A 20,423-nucleotide genomic window follows, 5' to 3' on the forward strand; every position below is an offset into this window, starting at 1 on the left:
GAAGCTGTGCTGCTGAAAGTGAATTATTATTGTTATTATAAACTATCATGTCATTTTTATGGTTAATGTTTTTTTGTTTGATCCCTCTCCGCAGGCTTTGATATCAAACACTGGAGCTGCAAAAAGCAACAGGCTGCTTTGTACGGAAGCTCAGGACAAGAAGGACAGTCAGAGTCAGAAGATGCCCTCCAACCCCCCTGCACTAGTGCCATTATTCTGCTCCGTTTCCCCACCCACCCTGTCCCAAGTCTCGCCACTTGGGCTGCACAGCTCTGCGTCTCGGACCGACGGGACGCAGCAACACTTTAGCGTGATCCAGTCTACGGGTTTGGCCGCAAACCCAAAGCCTCTGGCGCTCCTCACTCAGTCCCGCAGGGAGTCTTCGCCGTCTTCCTCTCCCATAGCTCTCACCACATCTCCGAAGGCGCCCTCCAGCAACGCCTCTCCAAAACCTCCCAAACTGCTGCCCTCCTCTTCCCCCCAGCACCTGCCCCTCTCCCTCTGCTCATCCCCAAAGCCTCTTTCTGTCCCATCTCCGCCGCGCTCAACCCTCCTGGCATCTACCTCCCCGAAACCGTTTGTTTTGACTTCGTCATTAACAGGCTCCCAGAGGTCCTCATCCAAGCCGCCAAAGCCGGATACTCCAGGCACAGCGAAATCCAACAAAAGGAAACTCCTGGAAGCTTCCCTCGCGCAGATCACGGAGTTTAGGCTCAAACAGGTAACCCTTCACATCCAGCTATCAATCATTTAGAATGGCTTTCTCTGGGCTTTAATAGTTTTAGAATAACAATTGTAAAAGTTACTCCTAACAAATAAACAGACTTTGAAGAGGAAAGCGAATCATAGTTCTACATTATCCTTTTGTTGCAGATTATAAACATCTCTTATGGTATTTTACCTTGTTTTTCATGAAATGAGTTTCAGTTGCTTGGTAATAGCTTCAGATGAGTCAATAACAAGAAAAAAAAGATTTTCAGTTTCTGATGCCAAAGGGTCTTTTGAAACCAAAACATCTTTAAGTGGTTTAGCGAAAAAGCAGCATTTGTCAGTAAACTGAGACTGGGTACACATGCACCACAACACATTAGTGTTACACAAAACATGCAAATCAGTTCTATGAAGCCTAATAACATATATTAGCTGACAGTGTTGAGTTTCAGTGCAGTGTGTTAGAAGATTGTGTTCCAGACACCCAAACATTTAATTGGACCCAAACTATATTCGGAAGATGTTAAAGACCCACTCCAATGAAAATGGTGTTTTTAACATGTTGTTGTGGCATTTTTCTGATGATGGACACATATGAAAAAATTAAGCTTGAAATTGTGTTTCTGAGTATTTCTTAATTCAATTGTTAGTCAGGAGCAGATGAAAAAATGTAGTTGGAAAAAGCAGCTTGTAGCAATGACGTAGGTGCTAGAGGTGGCAGGCCAGGCATCCCTGCTCCGCTTCATTCTAATGCATCCACTTGCAGACAAATAGATCCATCTACGTTTTTCTTTTCCTCGTCCTGTATCTGGCTCAAAGCTGCACGGATGGACAGCTTCCATATTGTTGTTTTTGTTAGCTTGTGTTTGTGAGGGGCTGTAAGCTAGCGGGAGAGAGTGTAATCAGATGGATGGATGGATGGATGGATTCTCCTCAGAGTTCTGTCCACAACTCAGAGGGGAATTTCTGATGAACTGCTACCCCTCTGCAGAAACTATGACACAGGTTTTGAGATTTTGGCTAAAAACGGCATAAATCATAAACAAAAGACCTCTTGGAACGCTTTTATTACGCCTTTAATAGATCAAAACATGGTTAGAGTGAGACTTTAGAAGAGTTTCTCCGTCCTTTTCTTGTGCTTCCATCTTTGTTGTTCAGTTGTGTCTTAACTTTTTAAAAGATTGAAGAGTTATTTTTATTTTGTGAATTCTCCTTGAATTGGATCAAAATATAAACCCAGAAAGGTTTTAATGGAGTGTTTTCTTTTCTCCCACATCCTACTTTACCTTAATAAAAATCAATCACAGAGTCTCTCCAGGCAGATTAATTTATAATCTGCTACTGACCAAACATGTTCTTTCAGTTCAAACTTCCCCATGTATTAAGCTCATTAAAGCGCCACAATCTATGCATTACTGTGGTCTTCCTTGTTTTAATAATTCATGAGTTTAGAAGGTTTTCTGTTGTTTGCTGTTGAGCAGCATGTTTTACTTTCATTACCATTGAAAGACTGCGCAGAAACCCCGCATTATTATTTATAATTCTGGTCAAATCAGATGAAATTCCTTTCCGATTGACTTTATTTACCTCTAAAGGACGTTGTTTTTTTTCTTTCTCCAGATGAGAGCACAGTAATCAATGCCATAAACTAACTCACTGATATCAGTGTATTCTGTGGAAAGCGTTTTCCATTTCTTGTTCCAGAGAAGCACAGAGAAGTTTACAAGGGGGCTCAATCCCCCGGTGGTTTCAGCACTGTTACTGTATTTCATGGTCTGTGAAATTGATTTGTTTCACTTCATATCACATTGAGTTGAAAGTGCAGCATTAAAATCTAACCTGCCTCTCCTTAAACACAGATTGAACTAAACTTGTCATCAGTGCAAAGAAGGCAAACATGCCCAGCCGGACTGGGATAACAACATTGGGGCTTTCAAATGTGCAGACAACTAATTACATTTTTAGAGACGAACACAGAGCCTCTCTTTTTCTTGCTGTGTGCGCTTGGCTGAGAACAATGGCTTTGGTTATTGCATTTCTGTTCTTTTTGTCCCCCCTCCCCTCTCGAAAGGCTTAGACACACTTAACTGTACCACTGTTCAGCGTTGTAGTTTTGTCACCTGCTCGCACAATCAGAAGTGATATAAACTGACAGCTAGAGCAAACCCACTTTGTCCCGTTTTCTTTTCAGAAAATTTTTCTTAACCTCTCTTTGTCCACTTCATCCCATGTCTCTCTTCCCCCCCCCCCCCCATCTCCTTCTCCTCGCCAGACTCTCATGTCCCAAGGGCAGACGTTCCCAACTGAGCAAAAGAAGCAGCAGCAGAGGCCAAACAAATCTCCCAAGAGGACGTTGCTGTCCTCACCACCAGTGCAACCTCTTCCGCCGCCTCCCCCGCAGAATAATCACTCCAACCTCTTCCTCTCGAGTGCTCTGCTTGGTCTCCCTGAACCCCACCACCCCAACGGAGTCATCCAAAGCACCACTCAGGACGCACCTCTGGCCCTCATCACCAAACCTCGCAAAGACTCTGCCTCTCAAGGCAAATCCCCCCCGAGTGACCTAGATGCCGGCTCCATGCCCGTAAATCTCAGCACGGGGGCAAGTAGGGCCCAAGCGACTGCCCAAGCCGGGCCTCCATTACAGCCTCCCACTACCTCACCCCATGCCATAGGCCATGGGTCCAGAAAGAACAAGACCCTGAAGGGTAAGGGACAGACACCAGGGCTGGGGCAGACTGACCTGTTGGCTGCCTGGAAAGGCTTTTCTCAGAACCATCCAGTGCAGTCTCTAGTAGACTTGTTTCGAGGAAGAGAGTCTGCCATTGGCATGTCTGGGGTTGGTATCCCTGGGGTAGGAATCCCCGGTGTGGGAATCCCTGGGACATGCAACCCCGCCGCTGGTCTTCCCGCCAACAAGGAATCTGACGACTCAGGAGATGATGATGATGACGATGAGGATGACCTTGAGGAGGAGGATGAAGAGGACTCAGATGAGAGTCTGTCAGGTTGGTACCATCTATGTGTAGCAGTGAATTAAAGTTCTGTAAATTTTGGAATTAAAACAGTCACAAAGTCCTGTAAAAAAAAAAAAAAAAAGAATTAATAACTTATTTTCTCTGTGGATTAAAAATAAGCTTTTTATTAAGGTAACTGTCAACATTCTGAAGCAGCGTTTTTGTATAGAAAAGTCCCAAACGGAGATGTATGAAAGGATCAAGGAGCACAATTTGAATCATTAATTTGTGTATAATTCCAGAAACGCTGTCATAAATAAATTGTTGAAGGTTGTTTTAATACCTCAAACTGCTGCGTTTCCTGGCTCCTTTGAAACTCTGCTTCCCTGTGTGCCGCCTTCAGAGTCTGACAGCAACTCAGACAGTGACATCTCTGGGAAGAAAGTGAAGGAATTAAAGCAGCTCCCATCAGGATCATCTAAGAAGGAGATGACTCCACGCAGGCTTACCAAAGGTCTAGAACTACTGAACTCCTCAACCAATCACACCACCACCACCACCAGCAGCTGCTCCCCTCTCAACCTACAGGTCATCAAGAGTCCCAGCATCGCCACCAGCTCCAGTGCCTTGACCTATCAGAGCTCTCCAGGCTCTTCATCCTATAGCTTAGCCTCTTCATTAGGTAATGTCTTCAGATGTTTTTCAAACATACGAAGAGTTTAACGGAAAATACAGTTTTTGCAAGGCGGTTTACTACAACATGACATGTTCCGCCACAAGGAACGTTATTGTAAAACGCAGAGTTAAAGTATGTCACTTAGAGGAAGTGAACTTTTATCTTCTTCTGATCGTTTGGTGACGGATTTGTTATTTCTGGATTGGAAGAAGGCAGTTGGTTGTCATGACTCAACTGCAGCTGTGGAGGTCCTGTAGAGACATGCCAAAGAGCTCTGAAAACTTGTTTGGCACTGCAGCAATGTTAATTTCTGGCTCTTTATGTAAGACAGATCGAGGGAAACAGGACATAGAGGTGCAGGTTGCCAGGAGGAAACATCTACAGTTTTTTTCTGCTTCTTTTTCTTTGATGCTCCTCTGTGATCACAATGATCTCTCTTTATGTTTGCCTTTACCTGTCGGTAACGTGCCTTCCCGGTGACACACCTATTCACTTATTTTAGGGGTTTATTAATACATGTGACTTCAATAATGTTGGCAAATATTTAATGAACTTAGTACATTTTAAACTGAGTAAAACCCCTCACTACACCCTTACTACACTTTTCTCAGACATGAACATTTAAACACTTTTGTCTCTTGTTTAAACTCTAAAAGTTCAAACCTTTGAAGGAAAAAAAAGTCCATTTTTGAAAAAAACGTTAACGACGATCTGATCGTGATCAAAGGTTTCTGTCGATTTGGCAAACCTAACCCATTCTGTACAGAAGACATTACGGAGATCGATTAACAACAGTATATAGCCAGTTAAGAAAACGTGCAAAAATTACACTTAAAAAGGCCGCAAAACTGTGAGACTGGAAACTGCATAATAGCAAAGGACCTCTGAAAAAGATCAAAGTTTATATTTGCGTTTCCTTCACTTTCCTTTTTTATAAGTTCTAGTTCCTTTTGTGAGGATGTGTGCTTTATAATCACAGGTTTCTGGGGTTGTTTTGTTCCTAAAAGCAGCAAACAGATAGTGTGTCCCTGTCATTTGTTTGTGACAACTATGATAACAGAAAAAATTAGCTTAAAGTTCTTCCAATATTTCCAACTTTGCCTAGTATGATAGCTGTTGATAGTATGTTAGTTTTCTGCTTGTTATGTAAATACTGTCATTCATTTGAGTTGTCTCATTTATGCCTAATCTGTCTCTTCTCAGGGTTAGGAAAGAGAAAGAGGGTGACAGATGAGAAGGAGTTAATGGCTCCTCTGGAGTTGGGGTAAGTGTAAGACCCAAAACATCTGCTGAGGGGTGAATTGAATATTTTGCCGACATTTTTGGCATTGTCAGGACTTTGACCACATTCTTTCTGTAAACCTTTTTGTAAAATCAAATCTCTTTTTTTCCTTCCTAGATGGCGAAGAGAAACAAGAATCAAAACAGTGGCAGGGCGCCCACAGGGTGAGGTGGCCTACTATGCACCCTGTGGCAAGAAACTGAGGCAGTACCCTGACGTGATGAAGGTACCTTTGTGGCGTGTCACCGCAGTGTAGTTTCATGGATGATACAGAAGTAAAAGTTTGTGGGCAAACGGATGAGCAGTTTTGTTTTTAGCATGACTTAGGAAATCACTAAGATCATCTAGTTGTCAAATTTTGGAACTGCTCACCTCCTTCCCACAAAAGTGCTTGTGTATCAGCATTCGTCCACTTGTCTATGCTTCTGCTTTAGTTGCACTCCTACCCCACCCACATCCCCGCTTTCTATGACCTTAATAGTGAGAGATGATATTCTTAGATTCAGTTCTTGTGCCACTTTCTTCACCTCTCCCAGCCCCCAAAATGATTAATGCCTAGTTTTGGGATGCACAACTTTTGGCTCTTTTCTGTGCTGTGCATTAATGCCTGTTATTCTCCAAGTTTGCCTCATCAAAATCTCAGTCACATTGGCCGTTCAAACTGTCTTTGATTCAAAAAGAGCACACAGACACGAAAGCAGATTGCTTAAGTACCAGCACTTCAACTGCTGTGCAGTCAGCAGGCTGTAACAGAACAGGAATGCCACAGATAAATAAGGAAGGGACCTGAATTGTGCATTCCAAGGTCAAAGCCGTTTTTTTCCTTCTCCTGAGAGCCTTTGCTCTTTTTTTTTTTTTGCCCCCTTGCTTTTATAATGATTAGTAACACTGCGCAGATGCACTGTTAACTGTCAGTTCCCTTCAGTCTAGTGCCTCCCAGTTGCTTTTTCTGTCGCTAAATTTCACGTTTATTTCTTGTCTAAACCAACGCCATTATTATTTTCTCTTCTCTAGTATCTAGCCAGAAATGGAATAAGTGGCATCACGCGTGATAATTTTAGCTTCAGTGCAAAGATAAGGGTTGGTGACTTCTATGAAGCCAGAGAAGGACCCCAGGTGACTGCCTTTCATCTCTCTCTCTCTGTGTCCCTGATCCCTGTTCATCTTTTCATCTAGTGCAGGCACAGCTTCATGCAGCAGTCACTGTCAGGGCAAGGATAGGAATCAACCAAAAGTCTCAGTAGTCCCAGTTCATAGACCTCTCACTGTGCGTGGAGAAATGTAATAATAAGCTGACGTTACTTCCACAGGTGACCAGTGATACTTTTGCCTGTGTCAGAACAAAAGCCAGTAAAGATTTACGCCTTTACAACATGGAATGATACTCTCTTTTTGTCAATTTTATTTAAAATGTGTTCATTTACAATTAAAAAAAAAACATTACTATGTTTTGATCAATGTGTAGCCAGCTATGATATAATTTAAAATAAAACTATATATGCAGGTAAGTCCATCTTTTCTGTTCCTTTTTCCGGCAGGGTTTACAGTGGAGCCTGCTGAAGGAAGAGGAGATCATTCCTCGGATTTTGGCAATGGAGGGCCGTAGGGGTCGCCCCCCAAATTCAGAGCGGCAGCTCGCAGGCGATGGTGCCAAAGGTAACCGAAGGAGGAAGGGACGACCCCCTAATGTGGGTGATCCACTTGCACCTGAGGGCCCAAGTCCTAGTGAAATCAAACTTCTGCGCAAAATAGAGGCTCAAGGTTGGCAACGTAAATAAGCCCTGATTGTGTCTTTATTCCGATGGTTTTTCTCTATATTTTTCTTTTGCTCATGTGTTGGATGTAAAGCAAGGTTAAGAACTAGAACAGGATTGAAACACTGCTCCCATTTGAAGTGCCAGACTGTAATTTAATACCTTTATCTCTTAAGGATGCTTGAATATGGAGGAATAAGTCATGATGAAAAGGGTCAGACTAGATAAAAGCCGTGTTCCTGTGTTCCCCGAGAGTTTATCAATGAGAAAAAAAATGTCTTTTTTTTGGTTCTGTATAGAAATAGCCCGACAGGCAGCCCAGATGAAGCTGATGAGAAAACTGGAAAAGCAGGCTCTGGCACGTGCAGCCAAAGAAGCTCGCAAGCAGCAAGGTAAGACGGCGCAGCGCCGTAAACATGCTCCTGCGGGTTATGCAGTTGGTCAGTTTGTCACTTCCAACTACTTTGATCTAAATGATTGTATTATGAAAAGCGGCAGGACATTTCTGGAAATTCATGCTGCTTTCACTCCTTTTGTAGTGTGTGGGTTCATATTTGATTTTTCCACTTTAAAGGAGAAGCTTTAATCTTCCCTTTTCTCTAATCTTTTTTTTTTTTTGCAACTAAGCTGCTAGTTTTGAATCATCACACATTTTTCTATCCATGCACATGATAAAAGGTCTATTAAGTCAAATAAAAGTTCTTCCTTAAGTTTTGCAGCAGGGCTATTTCAACTCCTTTAAAGGGTTCTGATTTGAGTCGGTAACGTTCCTGCATCAGTGGTCATTTTTGATTGTGTTTTGATTCAACATAAAGTGTCCTTTCTATCGAAGCAAGATCAGATTTAGTTCAAAGAACAGTTATTGCTGTTGTGTTTTAGTGTCGATTTAAAACCCTCAAGTCAAACAATTACAGTTTTTTTTCATATAAAAGTTTTCCTGAAAGTGAACCCAACTAAAAGAGACTTATGCTCTCAAACCTGTGGCTTTATCAAGCATCAAACTAACATTTGGTTGAAATCATCGGTCAGCGATGTCCCATGATAACTACCTTTTCCAGTTTCTTTTAGATTCATTTTATTAACATTTCATTTTGATTTTTGGAAATTATTTTTGTTTCCCTCATTTTTTTAAGGAAAGTGGGAAATGGCAGGTACTACGGGACATTCCTGATTGGAAGATATTTTTTTTTTTTTTCAAAATATCTTAATTGAGATTTTCAAAGCTTTAAACAACATCACATCAAGAAATTTTAAATCTGGCATTAAAGGTAATATAAAAAAGATGCTAACATACACACACAAGGATAAAAAAAAGGCACATAAATAGTGTTTGAAGGTTTGGAAGATAATGTATGTTTTTGCTAAGATTGATTGGTTGTTGCACTTCAGGGCCACCGTAGTTTATGACTATTTCCTGTTTAAATAGTAATGTAAAAACAGCATGTTGTAAGTAAAGAAACCTAAAAACTGTTAACACTACGAATGAACTATATCTTTTGCCAAGGAAAATAAAGTTACAACAAGAAAATCCTCATGCATGTTTCTGCTAATCATTGCCAGTCAGTCCAAACTTGTTGAAATGAACATCTGAGAGGTTTTGAACCAAAAAGTAAACACAAAAAGCCTCTAATTCATAAGTCAAGTAAAAGGTTTTTCAGGAAGTAGTAATGAAAAATTCAATATTAATGTTGATGTTGTTTTGATCTGATGGTTAACTTTCACAACACTTCTGACAGAGCTACAGCATGGAGATTTGGTTTAGATCAGTCACATTATCCACAAGAGCTCAAAGCTTTTTTATATGTTCTTTTTTTTTCTTGTTTAAAATGTGTTATTTTTATTGATGGTTTTTGTTGTTTAATATCTCTCTTATATAAAGAAAACTCTCCGAAAATAATGTTTTTGGCTTGAACGGGATAAGTAATTAAAAGGGCATAATTGTCTTGATGTGAACGTGGAAGGCAAGCAGTTGAACTAAAAGCCTCTTCTCCTGCAGCTATCATGGCAGCAGAGGAGAGAAGAAAGCAGAAGGAGCAGATCAAGATCCTCAAGCAGCAGGTGGGTCTTCTCACCAACAATTTCCCCCCATTATTCCTCCTCTTAGTGTCCCCTCAAACACAGGGGAAAAGTGCCGTGTTCAGAGAGTTACTTTTCCGTTGTCTTAAGAATACCTTTCAAGCCTGTAAAAGTTGGAGAGGCCTTCATGCCTATTGGAATAGTGTAGTTTAACACAGATTTCATCCAAGACCTTTTCCGGTTTCAAAGATACGAAGAGATTATGTGTTGTTTCGTTGTGCCTCTACAGGAAAAAATCAAGCGCATTCAGCAGATTCGGATGGAAAAGGAACTGAGAGCGCAGCAAATTTTGGAGGTAGAAAATATTATCCAACAGCACCTCTGAATAAGCAGAACATTCCTGGATAGCTCCAGCCCCTCAGTCTATAGTGTTTTAATCTTCCTAAAGCTCATTACTGAACAGCAGCATGCATGGGGGGGGGTTGCGTCTTCTTAGGCATAATTCCACATGGAACTAATGCTAAATTGGTCTTGGTTGACGGCTGTTGAATATTAAAATGGCTGTTGCTGCCTCTTCAGACCATATTTAAATTGGACAGAAAAGTCTTTTTTTTTTCTTTTTCTTCATCAGACAACAGTAACAGTTTAGCATAAGTGGGTCGAGCAGAAAAAAAGGGGGGAAAGTGCTGTTTTCTGCACACAAACACACATCCCAGGGTGCATGCCCGTCTCTACACGCATGCACAAATGTGCCGACACTCACAATTATTCTGAAGGAGCTTCAAAGTGGTTTAAACACAAGCGAATCAATTTTAGGTTGACACGGTTGGCAAGCCGTTCTTAACAGGACGCTTCAACATTTCACAATTACGTGTTAAAGAGATACAGTTTTCCTCCGCTGTGTTTTTACAAATGTGACTGGAGCTCCAAACCAGAAAACTGCAGACGATCACTTTAAAGTGCAACAAAGCTTGAATCAACACTGACTGATGTCTGCCTCTGTGACTTTTGACTGTAATCTGTATTTATAGGCCAAAAGGAAAAAGAAGGAAGAAGCTGCCAATGCCAAAATCCTGGAGGCTGAAAAACGCTTGAAGGTACTCCTTCCATATTTAGATACTCCTCTGAAAGGAACAGAAACTGTCATTTTTAATTACATTTAATTAGCAGACCGTGTTTTTGAGACCTTTCTTCATTTGCTGTCGGAAAAAAGCAGAAGTCAGATCAAATAAGGTCATTTAATGATAATTGTATCACTATAAGGACGTATAAGGAATGTCTTCTCTTTTCCAAGGAGAAGGAGTTAAGGAGACAGCAGGCAGAGATCCTCAAACACCAGGTAAAGACAACATATTTAAACATCTATTGTGAAAAATATAAAGGTGTGTTTGACTCTACATATACATTAATGTGAACTTAAATACAGGCATGTGTGAATATATATATATATACAGCATGAATGAGATGAATTGCCAGACATCTGTATAATGACATACTTCAGTGTTGCTCTTTATTAAACGCCATGCTTATTGGTACTGGATATTACTTCTGTTCCATAATATTTTGCCAACTCTCTCTGCCAGGAGTTGGAGAGGCATAGACTAGATATGGTATGGGTATGTTTATTTTTGTACATCTAACACCTGCATCGTGTAACTGGTTGTGTTATGGTTGTCATAGCAATGCATTAAGTGTAGCACTGGCTGCTGTCATACTACATTCTTCTGCATGGCTTTCCAGCAAAACCAACAAAAGAAAGAAAGAAAGAAAAAAAAAAGAGTCAGTGTGCTGCCTCCATCTGCTTGTCCTGAGGGACAACTGACCCTGTCACGGTGGCCAGGCAGCTTCTGCCCCCCCTCCCCCATCCTCCCCTTCTACTCAGAATGCATTGCAAAGGCTGCTAGCCAATCCACACTCACTTGTCTGAGAAAGCGCTGGAGGAGTTTCCATCCATCACATACATTGTCTAACTGTTGTATTGGAGTAGCCTGTGTTACCCGTGAGTGCTTGACGACTTCAGCCCAGACATCGAGCTTGTGTCTGTTCGTCCGTGCATCTGTCCTGCAGTCCGCAAGAGCGCTGGGCTTTAACCTGCCCCGTCCCGACCTCTCTGTCATTCACTCTTCATGTACTCTACACAAAGAATGAAAACGGCTACTGAGAGTCATTTTGTCTTTATGGTGGAGACCCTTCCAGGGCAGATTACCTTAAGTTTGACTAGTGCTTCATTTGGGATCAGTCGCAGCCCAGACAAAGATGATAGCCGATACCACCATCCGGACAAACATGGTTCTGTGTAGCGTTTCGTTTTGGCCTGGCTCTCCTGCTTGTAGCCCTTCTTACTCTTACACAGTCGTAGCCCAGTGTACACGTCTGCCCATCTTTTCCTCTCTGGATCAAGCCAGTTCCTGCATCGAACACTCATTTTTCCCTCCATGGGTGAAAAGTGTCAAACAACAGGATTTAGCGTCAAACTGAAGTTTTTCTGACTTTTTAAACATCTCTACCTCTTTTTTCTTTTTATTCTGCATGTATAGATGAATCCGTTAGTAAAATCATTGGCTTTTATAGCATACATCCTGCTGTTCTTCTCAATGGAAGAAATAGTCACAATCTGATACGGTGGAGCAGGACACCTAAGGAGATCAAATAAAGACAGTCAACAGTAATTCCTGAGCCTTTTTCTTTTTTAGTAGATGGTGTCTCATGCACCAGAGAGCAACATAGATGTCTCAATCTCTGTGTTAATGCTTAAACGTCCAAAACCACTGAAGAGGAACTGCTCAGTTCCTGGCTGCCTTTTTGCCGTCCTCTCACCCAGCATTATTCCAGCCATATATCAAATGAACATTAACTCTGAATATTTCTTCACTTGATTATAAAGTCAGTGTGGCATGTCAGGCAGCTCGCAGGACCCAGCAATTTTGTTTGCTTTTGTTGTGTCAGCTTTAGTTTGGAGGCGCCGTCACAGATTTTCAGCTGCTTCTGTTTTTTGAGCCTGTCATCACATCTACTTTGTATCGCATCTATGTGTTGCTTTTTGGTTGTCATCGTTCGACTGTACTCTTATGCTTCCCCCATACATGTGACAGTGTACACATGTCGAAGCATCACTTTGTGCTGGTGCCTCTACTGAATGTAGTGCATCACAGTTTTTTTTATTTCTCCTGCATTAATACACGATCAACTTAGACGACCTTAAATGCCGCTCGGGCGGCGTCTGTTTATTAATGTGTCTATTTTTTGCCACTCTAGGAGAGGGAAAGGAGGAGGCAACATGTAATGCTAATGAAGGCTGTTGAGGCTCGCAAGAAAGCAGAGGTAGTCCTTATGTACACACAGACACACACCCCATTTCATAAAAGGGCCAAAGACTTTGCTTCCTCAGTGGATTCCTTCTTTTTTCAGGCAGTTTTCAATCTTTTTACACTCTTACCAAGTAAAAAGACTCTGGCCCTCAAGAACTTTTCCTTTGAAAGCAAGGCGGTTTTTAGACAGGAATTCTAGCCATGTTCAGCAATTTAAAGTAGTTGTAGCACACAAAATTCCCCTCGCATGCCTGGCTTTCCTAATGCGCCCTTGAATGTCGGACTCTTCAGGAGCGCGAACGCTTGCGGCAGGAGAAAAGAGACGAGAAGCGATTGAACAAAGAGCGTAAACAGGAGCAGCGCCGACTGGAACTGGAGATAGCGAGGGAACTGAAGAAGCCAAATGAAGACATGTGTCTGTCTGACCATAAGGTAACTAATAATAACAATAAAGCAGCAGTTGTTTGAACCTTTTCTTAAGAGTTTGTGTCACATTGCAGAGAACATTTTAATGATGAAAATGTGCACCACCAGGTGGTTGGAGAAGAGCAGTGCATCATGTTTTTTTAAGAACACTTCATCCAGTAAATGGCAAATCTGTTTTTAATCATAGGACCCAGATAAGGATGATTCTTTTTTTTTTCTTCTATAGAGTAACACATGCATCAGGACTATATAGTTTCGTTTTACTCACTGACTTTCCTGTTTCCAGGCTCTCCCGGAGTTTTCTCGGATTCCTGGTCTCATCCTCCCAGGACGTGCCGTGTCCGACTGCCTGATGCTCATGCACTTCCTGCGAGGTTTTGGGAAAGTTTTGGGCCTGGACATGAATGTGGACGTGCCCACCCTGGGGATGCTGCAGGAGGGTTTACTCAACGTGGGGGACAGCATGGGCCAAGTCCAAGACCTTGTAGTCAAGCTGCTTTCTCTAGCTGTCTGTGATCCTGGCCTGCCACCTGGGCAAAAGGTGAGCTTTGACCCAGAGGCCATGAAGACGAATGGACTAAGTACTTGCAGGAAAATTCCCTATCATGTCTTCAAATGAGAGAATACTTTAGAACAGTGATTAATTTGGAAGAAAGTACTTATTGTTCCTCTCCTTAAGTAAAATACGTCAATGATGATGAGCATTCTAATAAGTCTATGCTTATGCGTTTGTTATTTTTCTTCATGTTTTTTCCCTGAAAATATATTCACAAATCATAAAAAGGTGATGAATTGTCAGTGAACAAGCTAAAATTTTGTCTTGAATTGATCAAACGAATGCACTAACACATGCATGTGATGTCATGTCTTTACCAGACCAAAACCATGCTGGGAGACCACCTGACCAATGTTGGCATCAACAGGGATAATGTCTCTGAGGTGCTACAGATGTACATGGGAGCCCACTGTGGCAACACAGACCTGGCTCCTTTGGCCCTCAGTCTGAAGACCAAAGCCTTCCAGGCTCATACGCCGGCTCAGAAGGCCTCCATCCTGGGCTTCCTGGCCAATGAGCTGGCCTGTAGCAAAGCTGTTATCAGGTAGGTCAAGAGGCAGCGACTTCATCAGTGTCCACTTTTAAAATGACATCTGCAATTATGAAGCATAATAACCAATCCTAATAGATACAATAAACGTTGTTCTGAAAAGGATCACATAACAGTATTTATTCACTGGGATCGCACACAGAAAACTATCTTTGAACAAATTTTAAATGAACAATTAGACTTTCTCCATTACTCTTTAGGAAACAAGAATAGTAAGAAACCACAAACACAATATAGTATATGATAATATAGTATAATACTATGAGGTTTGGTTGTTTATAAAATTCTGCATTTCTGATTTAAACATTTTTTCCAATTTTTCCATTCATTTTCATTCCATTAATTGTTTTACTTTATTAAGATTAAATGGAACAAAAAGAATAAAGCTTCAGCACTGTTTCTGTAAAAATAATGAGAAGAAATCTTTTACCTTGATGAGTGGACACTTTAAAACGTCACTTTCCCAAAAGCCTATAAAAGGCTTTTTAAAAGAAAAAAACAAAAACTATTCAGAGGAAACAAGTCGGAGCCATTTTTGCCCTTCCTCTGGGTTTCCACCTTTTGTTCTTTTGTGCTCAAAATGTGCAACATCTGACTACAAAGTTAGAATATTCAGCTGTAAAATAAAAAACCTGTGTGTCATCCTGTCACTTTAGTCTCTTCTGGATAGAAAAACTTATATTAGCAATAGACCAGAGTGATAGTCTTCCAGTTGTGTGTGTTGAATATTGTACATCAAATGTTGTGTTTTAGGTTTGTTAAATAGGTTTCGTTGAAAATCACTTCAGTTCCAAACACACAATTTTCAAATGTAACTGAATTCATGGGTTACAAAGAATGCCTGCATTTCTATCTGCAGTGAGATTGACAAGAACCTGGATCAGATGGCAAACCTAAGGAAAGACAAGATCATCATGGAGGGCAAACTTAAGAAGTAAGTCGTCTTCCAAGTGCATTGTTTCATGGTGTGATGCCATACTGAGCCAGAGTTTGTCTTCAGGCTGAGGACCATTTACGCCAAACGGACGGGAAAAAGGGAGGCCAACATGAGTGTGGAGGACAGCCAGTCTGTTTGCACTCCATCCTCTGCTGCTAAACGCAAAAGGAAACTCGGCGGAGACAGTGACGAGGACGACGATGACGAGGACGACAGCGACGACCAAGCAGAGGACGACGAAGATGATGAGGAGGATGAGATAAAAAAGGTCAGAAAGGTGGAGACATATGATGAGGTAAAAATATATCTGAACACTCTTTAAAATACCGAGCCGCTGCAGTCGCCCTAAAACCGTTTGCTGTGTGTCTTCAGGATGAAGTGGACCAGGCCACCAGTGTGGAGGAGTTGGAGAAGCAAATAGAAAAATTATCAAAGGTGCCCTTTGTGCTGTCACAGAACTGTTTTTGGAAATGCTCCAGACTTGGACATTATGCATGATCACCTGTAGCAATTTATGCAGGACTGTAATGAAGTCACAGGTTCATGATTGGATTCAGTTTACACAATTTGATTAAATTCATGATCAAATTTCCATTGCAATACCAACTGTGTTAGGTTAAAAGATAGTTTTCATATATTTAGTCATTTAAACTCAACAAAAGGGAAACTTTCATTATTAGATTAAATATAATTATATATCATAATTTAATTTCATACTTTTTTTTAAAAATTAGAATCTAACAGAAAACTTGTTTTTTGCCCCAAAATAATTCTAAAAGTTTAGTCTATGGATTTCATGAATAATTATTTCATTTCTTAGGTAAGGGTTGATTTATTTCAAATATTTACATTTTTAAATGACAAAACAAATCCCGAAAACAAATTAAAGCCGAATAAAAATAATAAATATTAGCCCTGGAATACACTTTTTGAATCTCAGACTAAACTGCAGTGGGGTCTAACTTTTAGATCTTTAGCATCCAGTGACATTAATCAAATGAGCTTTAAGCATCCAGCTCTGAGTTTGCACATTTTCTTTCATTTGCACTCTGCAAAATCCGAATATTTAAAAAGTCAAAGGACTTTTGTTTTAAGACTAAATGATTTATTTTCTGTCTTGCAAGAACAATCATCTCATTAAGAAAGGTTTTCTGCAGCAAAATAATCTTAGTGTAAGAAAACCCACCAGAATTCTTGGTACAACCCCTTTTCTTATTCCATTGGCAGATTTTTACTTTGCTTATTAAATTTTTTTTTTCACATTTTAAGATGATAACCTGCTTTTGGATAGCAGAATTTGTTGCACAAGAAAGTAGAAATTTAAAAATGTAAACTAAATCTTTGTATTGTTTCAAATTTAAACGTGGAAATTTTAGGTTACCTGTATTTATTTATTTTTGTTTTGCCAAAATGTAAAAAGCTTCAGCTCCATGTGCAAAACCTGCCGGTGCATTGATCTTTATTCTCTGTGCAATATGTCTGTTGCTGAATGTGGTATGCTGTTTTCTTCTCTCGTCTGACCTCCTCTGAAGCTAATTCTTTGAGACGTAATCTTGCCCGGCGACTCTCTTTGTCATCGACACAGATGAGACGGCACAGTGTCAGAGCTGAATAAGCACATGTATGAGTCTGCCCCTTCTGCCCTCTTAAATTTGACTGCCAATAAAAACAAAAAAATAGGGCAAAACCGTCATCAGATTGTGACTCAGAGTGTGAAGCAGCATAGATGTGCTCAAATCAGTCTTTTCTTCTATTATGGCAGCAACATCATCAGACCAGGAGAAAGCTCTTTGAGATATCCCATTCTCTTCGCTCCATGATGTACGGGCAGGACCGTTACCGCCGCCGGTACTGGGTGCTGCCCCACTGTGGAGGAGTCTTTATTGAAGCTATGGAGAGCGGAGAAGGTAGTGGAGACACACAAACGCTGAGTAAAAGACATCAAATCAAGACATAAAGAAGCTGAAAGGCTGTTTAATGGCATTTTGTCCTTTTCTTTGAAATTAAATTAACTTTGTGGCACATTACATTTGCTAACATTCCTGTTTTCACAACCCTAGCTACCATTAAAACACAAGCGGGATGTCATTTTTATTACTTGCTTCTAGTTGTACAACAGTTAGACTTCAAAACAGATCAATCATATGCTTTCTTGTTTTGGCTCCAGCTCTAGAAGAACTAGAGGAGGAGCGGCAGAGACGGAAAAGAGCAACAGAAGAGGTGAAGATCAAAGAGGAACCTCAGGAAATTGAACTGCAGAAGGAGAAGTCTGCCAGCCTTGACGGGCAGCACATTCGAGCCCAAAGTTTGGAGCATCAGAAAGAGGAACTAAAGGAGCACGAGGGAAGTAAAAACTCCCTGTCTCTACTCTACAAGCAGCCGAGCTGCGTTTCAAAGCTGTGCACGCTGAGAGACAGCAGCAAGGATGTCGGCAAAGAGTCTATGAAGACGGAGGAAAAGGAGAGTTCCCATGTGAGGACAAACGGCAGCCCCAACGGCCCTCCTGTTCCCTCAAAAACAGGAACAACTTCTTCCCACGTTCTGAATATCCCCGAGCCTGCGGCAGCTGCCTTCGTGGTGACCACTAACGACCCTACAAATATCCCTCCTCCAGCTTCAACCTCCTTATCTTTTCCCAGCCTGCCAGCTCCTCGCGATAGCCCCGGAAACACTCCTCCAACCTCGTCCCCGGCTCCATCTCCACACTTCTCATTCCAGGCCAATGATCAGCTGCTCCGAGTCCTGACAGAGAGGAGCGGACACTGGTTCAGTCTGCTCCCTCGCAACCCATGTGACCTCTCCTCCCTCACCACTACTCCACCAGGAGTGCCTCGTGGGTCTCCTCAGGCCTCCTCAACCCCAGGCAGGCCAAGGTCTCCGCCGCCGTCCCCAGCTCTCCCCCTCACTCCGTCTGCTGCTTCAGCCTCTGCCAGTCCTCACCATCCAGCTGGCCTCCTCAACTACCCACTGTCTGCTCTGCAGGTGAGCCTGCTCACTGGAAGCAACACATTACCTCTTTGTCTTGCTTCCCCCCCCTCCACATCTGTAACAGTTTTCCCCCTCTCCCTCTTTATCTCCAGGTGAAATCAGGTGGCTCATTGTTAGGTATTTCGTTTGGAAGCTGGCCCAGTGGCATAAGTCCCAGCATGCCTCTGTCTAGCAGCCCCAGCCCCATGCCAGGCCACTCTGCAGAGGGCAACACAGCTGCCAGCATCTCCAGCACCAGTGAATCTCCCGTACCTCGCGTCGACAAAAACGTCTCCATGTCCTCTCCTCCCTTGGAGATGCCAAAGTCCCTCGACCACCTCACCCCACGGCCCATTCCTGAAGGTGAGCGTGAAAGCGTTGATGTCTCAGTTAATGTTCTGTTCTACAGGACTTGACGCACTGATCGAACACACCTTTGGAATCTCCTCATTGTCTTCTATTCCTGCTCATTATGGCAGAGATGTTGACCGGCTGGTGGCGAGTGTCGGACATTGAGCAGCTGAGATCACTGGTCGGCGCCCTCCACAGCCGAGGGATCAGAGAGCGGTGCCTTCAGAGGCAGATGCAGAAATATTTGGAGATCATCCCCCAGGTCTGCACCAAGCACAGAGATGGTGAGCCTTGCAACTCGTCTTTGCAACCCACATCCCCCTGGATATGTAGCAGTTACAGTTTCTGTGCTGTCACTCAAGCTTTGAAGTGTTTTGCTTTCATAGTGATTTCAGAGGCTGCAAGCGTTGCATCACATGTAATTGAACTGCTTGAATATCTGCGCATGTTTGTCGGTGTGTTTGTCTGCACCAGTGAGCATGTTTGCCATCCAGGACTTACTGATGTCTCTTATGTTCTTCATCAAGTGGCCATGATTGAACTACGTGAGCTGGAGGAGAGCCAGGTCAGTGTGGAGTCGGTCCGGGGCTGGTGTGTGGAGGAGCAAGCCATGGAAATGGACATTGCTGTGTTGCAGCAGGTGGAGGAGCTGGAAAGGAAAGTCACTGCAGCCAGCCTCCAGGTCAAGGTGAAGACAAACGCTCCTAAGCTGTGATGTGCATTTTGGAAAGTAAAATTTCTAACGCGCCTTTAGCCCATGGTGTTCTCACCGGACAAGCAGGGAGGGGCTACTTCTTCTTCTTTTTCTACTGTTGACTAGCTCGTGTCTATCACCTGTAGTTGGTAGAGGTTTGCTGCGAAATGTTGAAGTGGTGCAAATCTCGTGAGTCTTACTCCAGGCTTTTTCTTTTACAGCTCTTGTCCCTTATATGAAAGACTTGGTGTCATGTAATTCCATCTGGGCGAAAACCACAGTTATTAATTCCTGCCTATGATCTATTATTAAACGGTTGGCACTTCCATGAATTAATAGGGACGCCGCCCATACGTCACCATCACCAAATCCGAGTCCCTGATTGCTCAAAGTTCGACCTGGCTTAACTTCTAACGCGTTTCTTGGTGCGTTTTCTTCCCAGAGCCCAAAGACGGTCTTAAAAATGTATGTCCGCTGCTCTGGAACACGAGGGTTTTGAAGCCTGAAATGGGTGTTTACGCATGTTTATAGACTTTTCATTGGAGGTGGTCGCTTGAACACGCATTGCCTAGGGCGGTGTGAACGTCGCTTTAACAAACTTATGTGTAGCTTAAGGTCCAAATGACTTCACTGCCACTTTGCCTTCCAGGGATGGACGTATCCAGACCCTCAGTCTGAGCGGGAGGACCTGGTGTACTATGAGCACAAACCCCTCACTAAACCCTCAGCAGCATTGACAAGTGCTGGGGACAAAGACTCAAGGGACTTCAAGGAGCATCCAGAGGATCGTGGAGAAAAGGGTGGGATGATACGTCACCCTGACAACCCACTGGACATAGCAGTGACCCGTCTGGCTGATCTGGAGCGCAACATCGAGAGAAGGTACCTGAGGAGCCCCTTAGGTACCACCATTCAGATCAGGCTGGATAATGTGGGTACGGTCACTGTCCCTGCCCCCGCCCCATCCACTAGTGCTGACAGGGAAGGGTAGGTCATTTCTCCTACCAAAGCTCCCCACTTTCCCACTAAGCCCCTGCCAGGCTTGTGTTTCCTCTCCGTGTGTGTGCTTTGTGTTTCTCACATTATTCCCCCCTCCCAAAAAAAATGAGGGATCCCTGCTGCTTTCACGGCACAGTGTTGTGCTTGCTCATGGTGTTTGTGTTTTCCTTTTATTTTAATTTATTGATGTATTTCTGTTGGTGGTAAGGACCCCACCCAGATCCCATATTCCTGCACAC

The 20,423-nt window shown here is 42.5% G+C and overlaps 1 protein-coding gene across 22 annotated transcripts in view; it reads left to right on the forward strand.

The window, feature by feature from the left end:
• Nucleotides 1-20,423, forward strand: part of baz2b (bromodomain adjacent to zinc finger domain 2B) — a 64,970-nt gene that overhangs the window by 40,717 nt on the left and 3,830 nt on the right. For 3 of the 22 annotated variants that reach the window (XM_023953361.1, XM_023953377.1, XM_023953368.1), the window contains 26 exons: nt 95-721; nt 2,984-3,719; nt 4,072-4,350; nt 5,548-5,608; nt 5,744-5,852; nt 6,641-6,742; nt 7,165-7,396; nt 7,680-7,772; nt 9,377-9,438; nt 9,686-9,751; nt 10,428-10,493; nt 10,691-10,735; nt 10,980-11,012; nt 12,652-12,717; nt 12,996-13,136; nt 13,417-13,671; nt 14,007-14,230; nt 15,096-15,170; nt 15,237-15,468; nt 15,546-15,608; nt 16,936-17,080; nt 17,341-18,155; nt 18,254-18,503; nt 18,620-18,775; nt 19,019-19,179; nt 19,835-20,172. In XM_023953361.1, the coding sequence (XP_023809129.1) occupies nt 95-721; nt 2,984-3,719; nt 4,072-4,350; nt 5,548-5,608; nt 5,744-5,852; nt 6,641-6,742; nt 7,165-7,396; nt 7,680-7,772; nt 9,377-9,438; nt 9,686-9,751; nt 10,428-10,493; nt 10,691-10,735; nt 10,980-11,012; nt 12,652-12,717; nt 12,996-13,136; nt 13,417-13,671; nt 14,007-14,230; nt 15,096-15,170; nt 15,237-15,468; nt 15,546-15,608; nt 16,936-17,080; nt 17,341-18,155; nt 18,254-18,503; nt 18,620-18,775; nt 19,019-19,179; nt 19,835-20,172 (5,432 nt within the window). The remainder of the gene's footprint in view (nt 1-94; nt 722-2,983; nt 3,720-4,071; nt 4,351-5,547; nt 5,609-5,743; nt 5,853-6,640; nt 6,743-7,164; nt 7,397-7,679; nt 7,773-9,376; nt 9,439-9,685; nt 9,752-10,427; nt 10,494-10,690; nt 10,736-10,979; nt 11,013-12,651; nt 12,718-12,995; nt 13,137-13,416; nt 13,672-14,006; nt 14,231-15,095; nt 15,171-15,236; nt 15,469-15,545; nt 15,609-16,935; nt 17,081-17,340; nt 18,156-18,253; nt 18,504-18,619; nt 18,776-19,018; nt 19,180-19,834; nt 20,173-20,423) is intronic. The other 19 variants (XM_023953372.1, XM_023953365.1, XM_023953362.1 and 16 more) reach the window with 19 other exon arrangements.

This window comes from Oryzias latipes, chromosome 3 (genome assembly GCF_002234675.1).
Source record: "Oryzias latipes chromosome 3, ASM223467v1".
NCBI lineage: Eukaryota > Metazoa > Chordata > Actinopteri > Beloniformes > Adrianichthyidae > Oryzias > Oryzias latipes.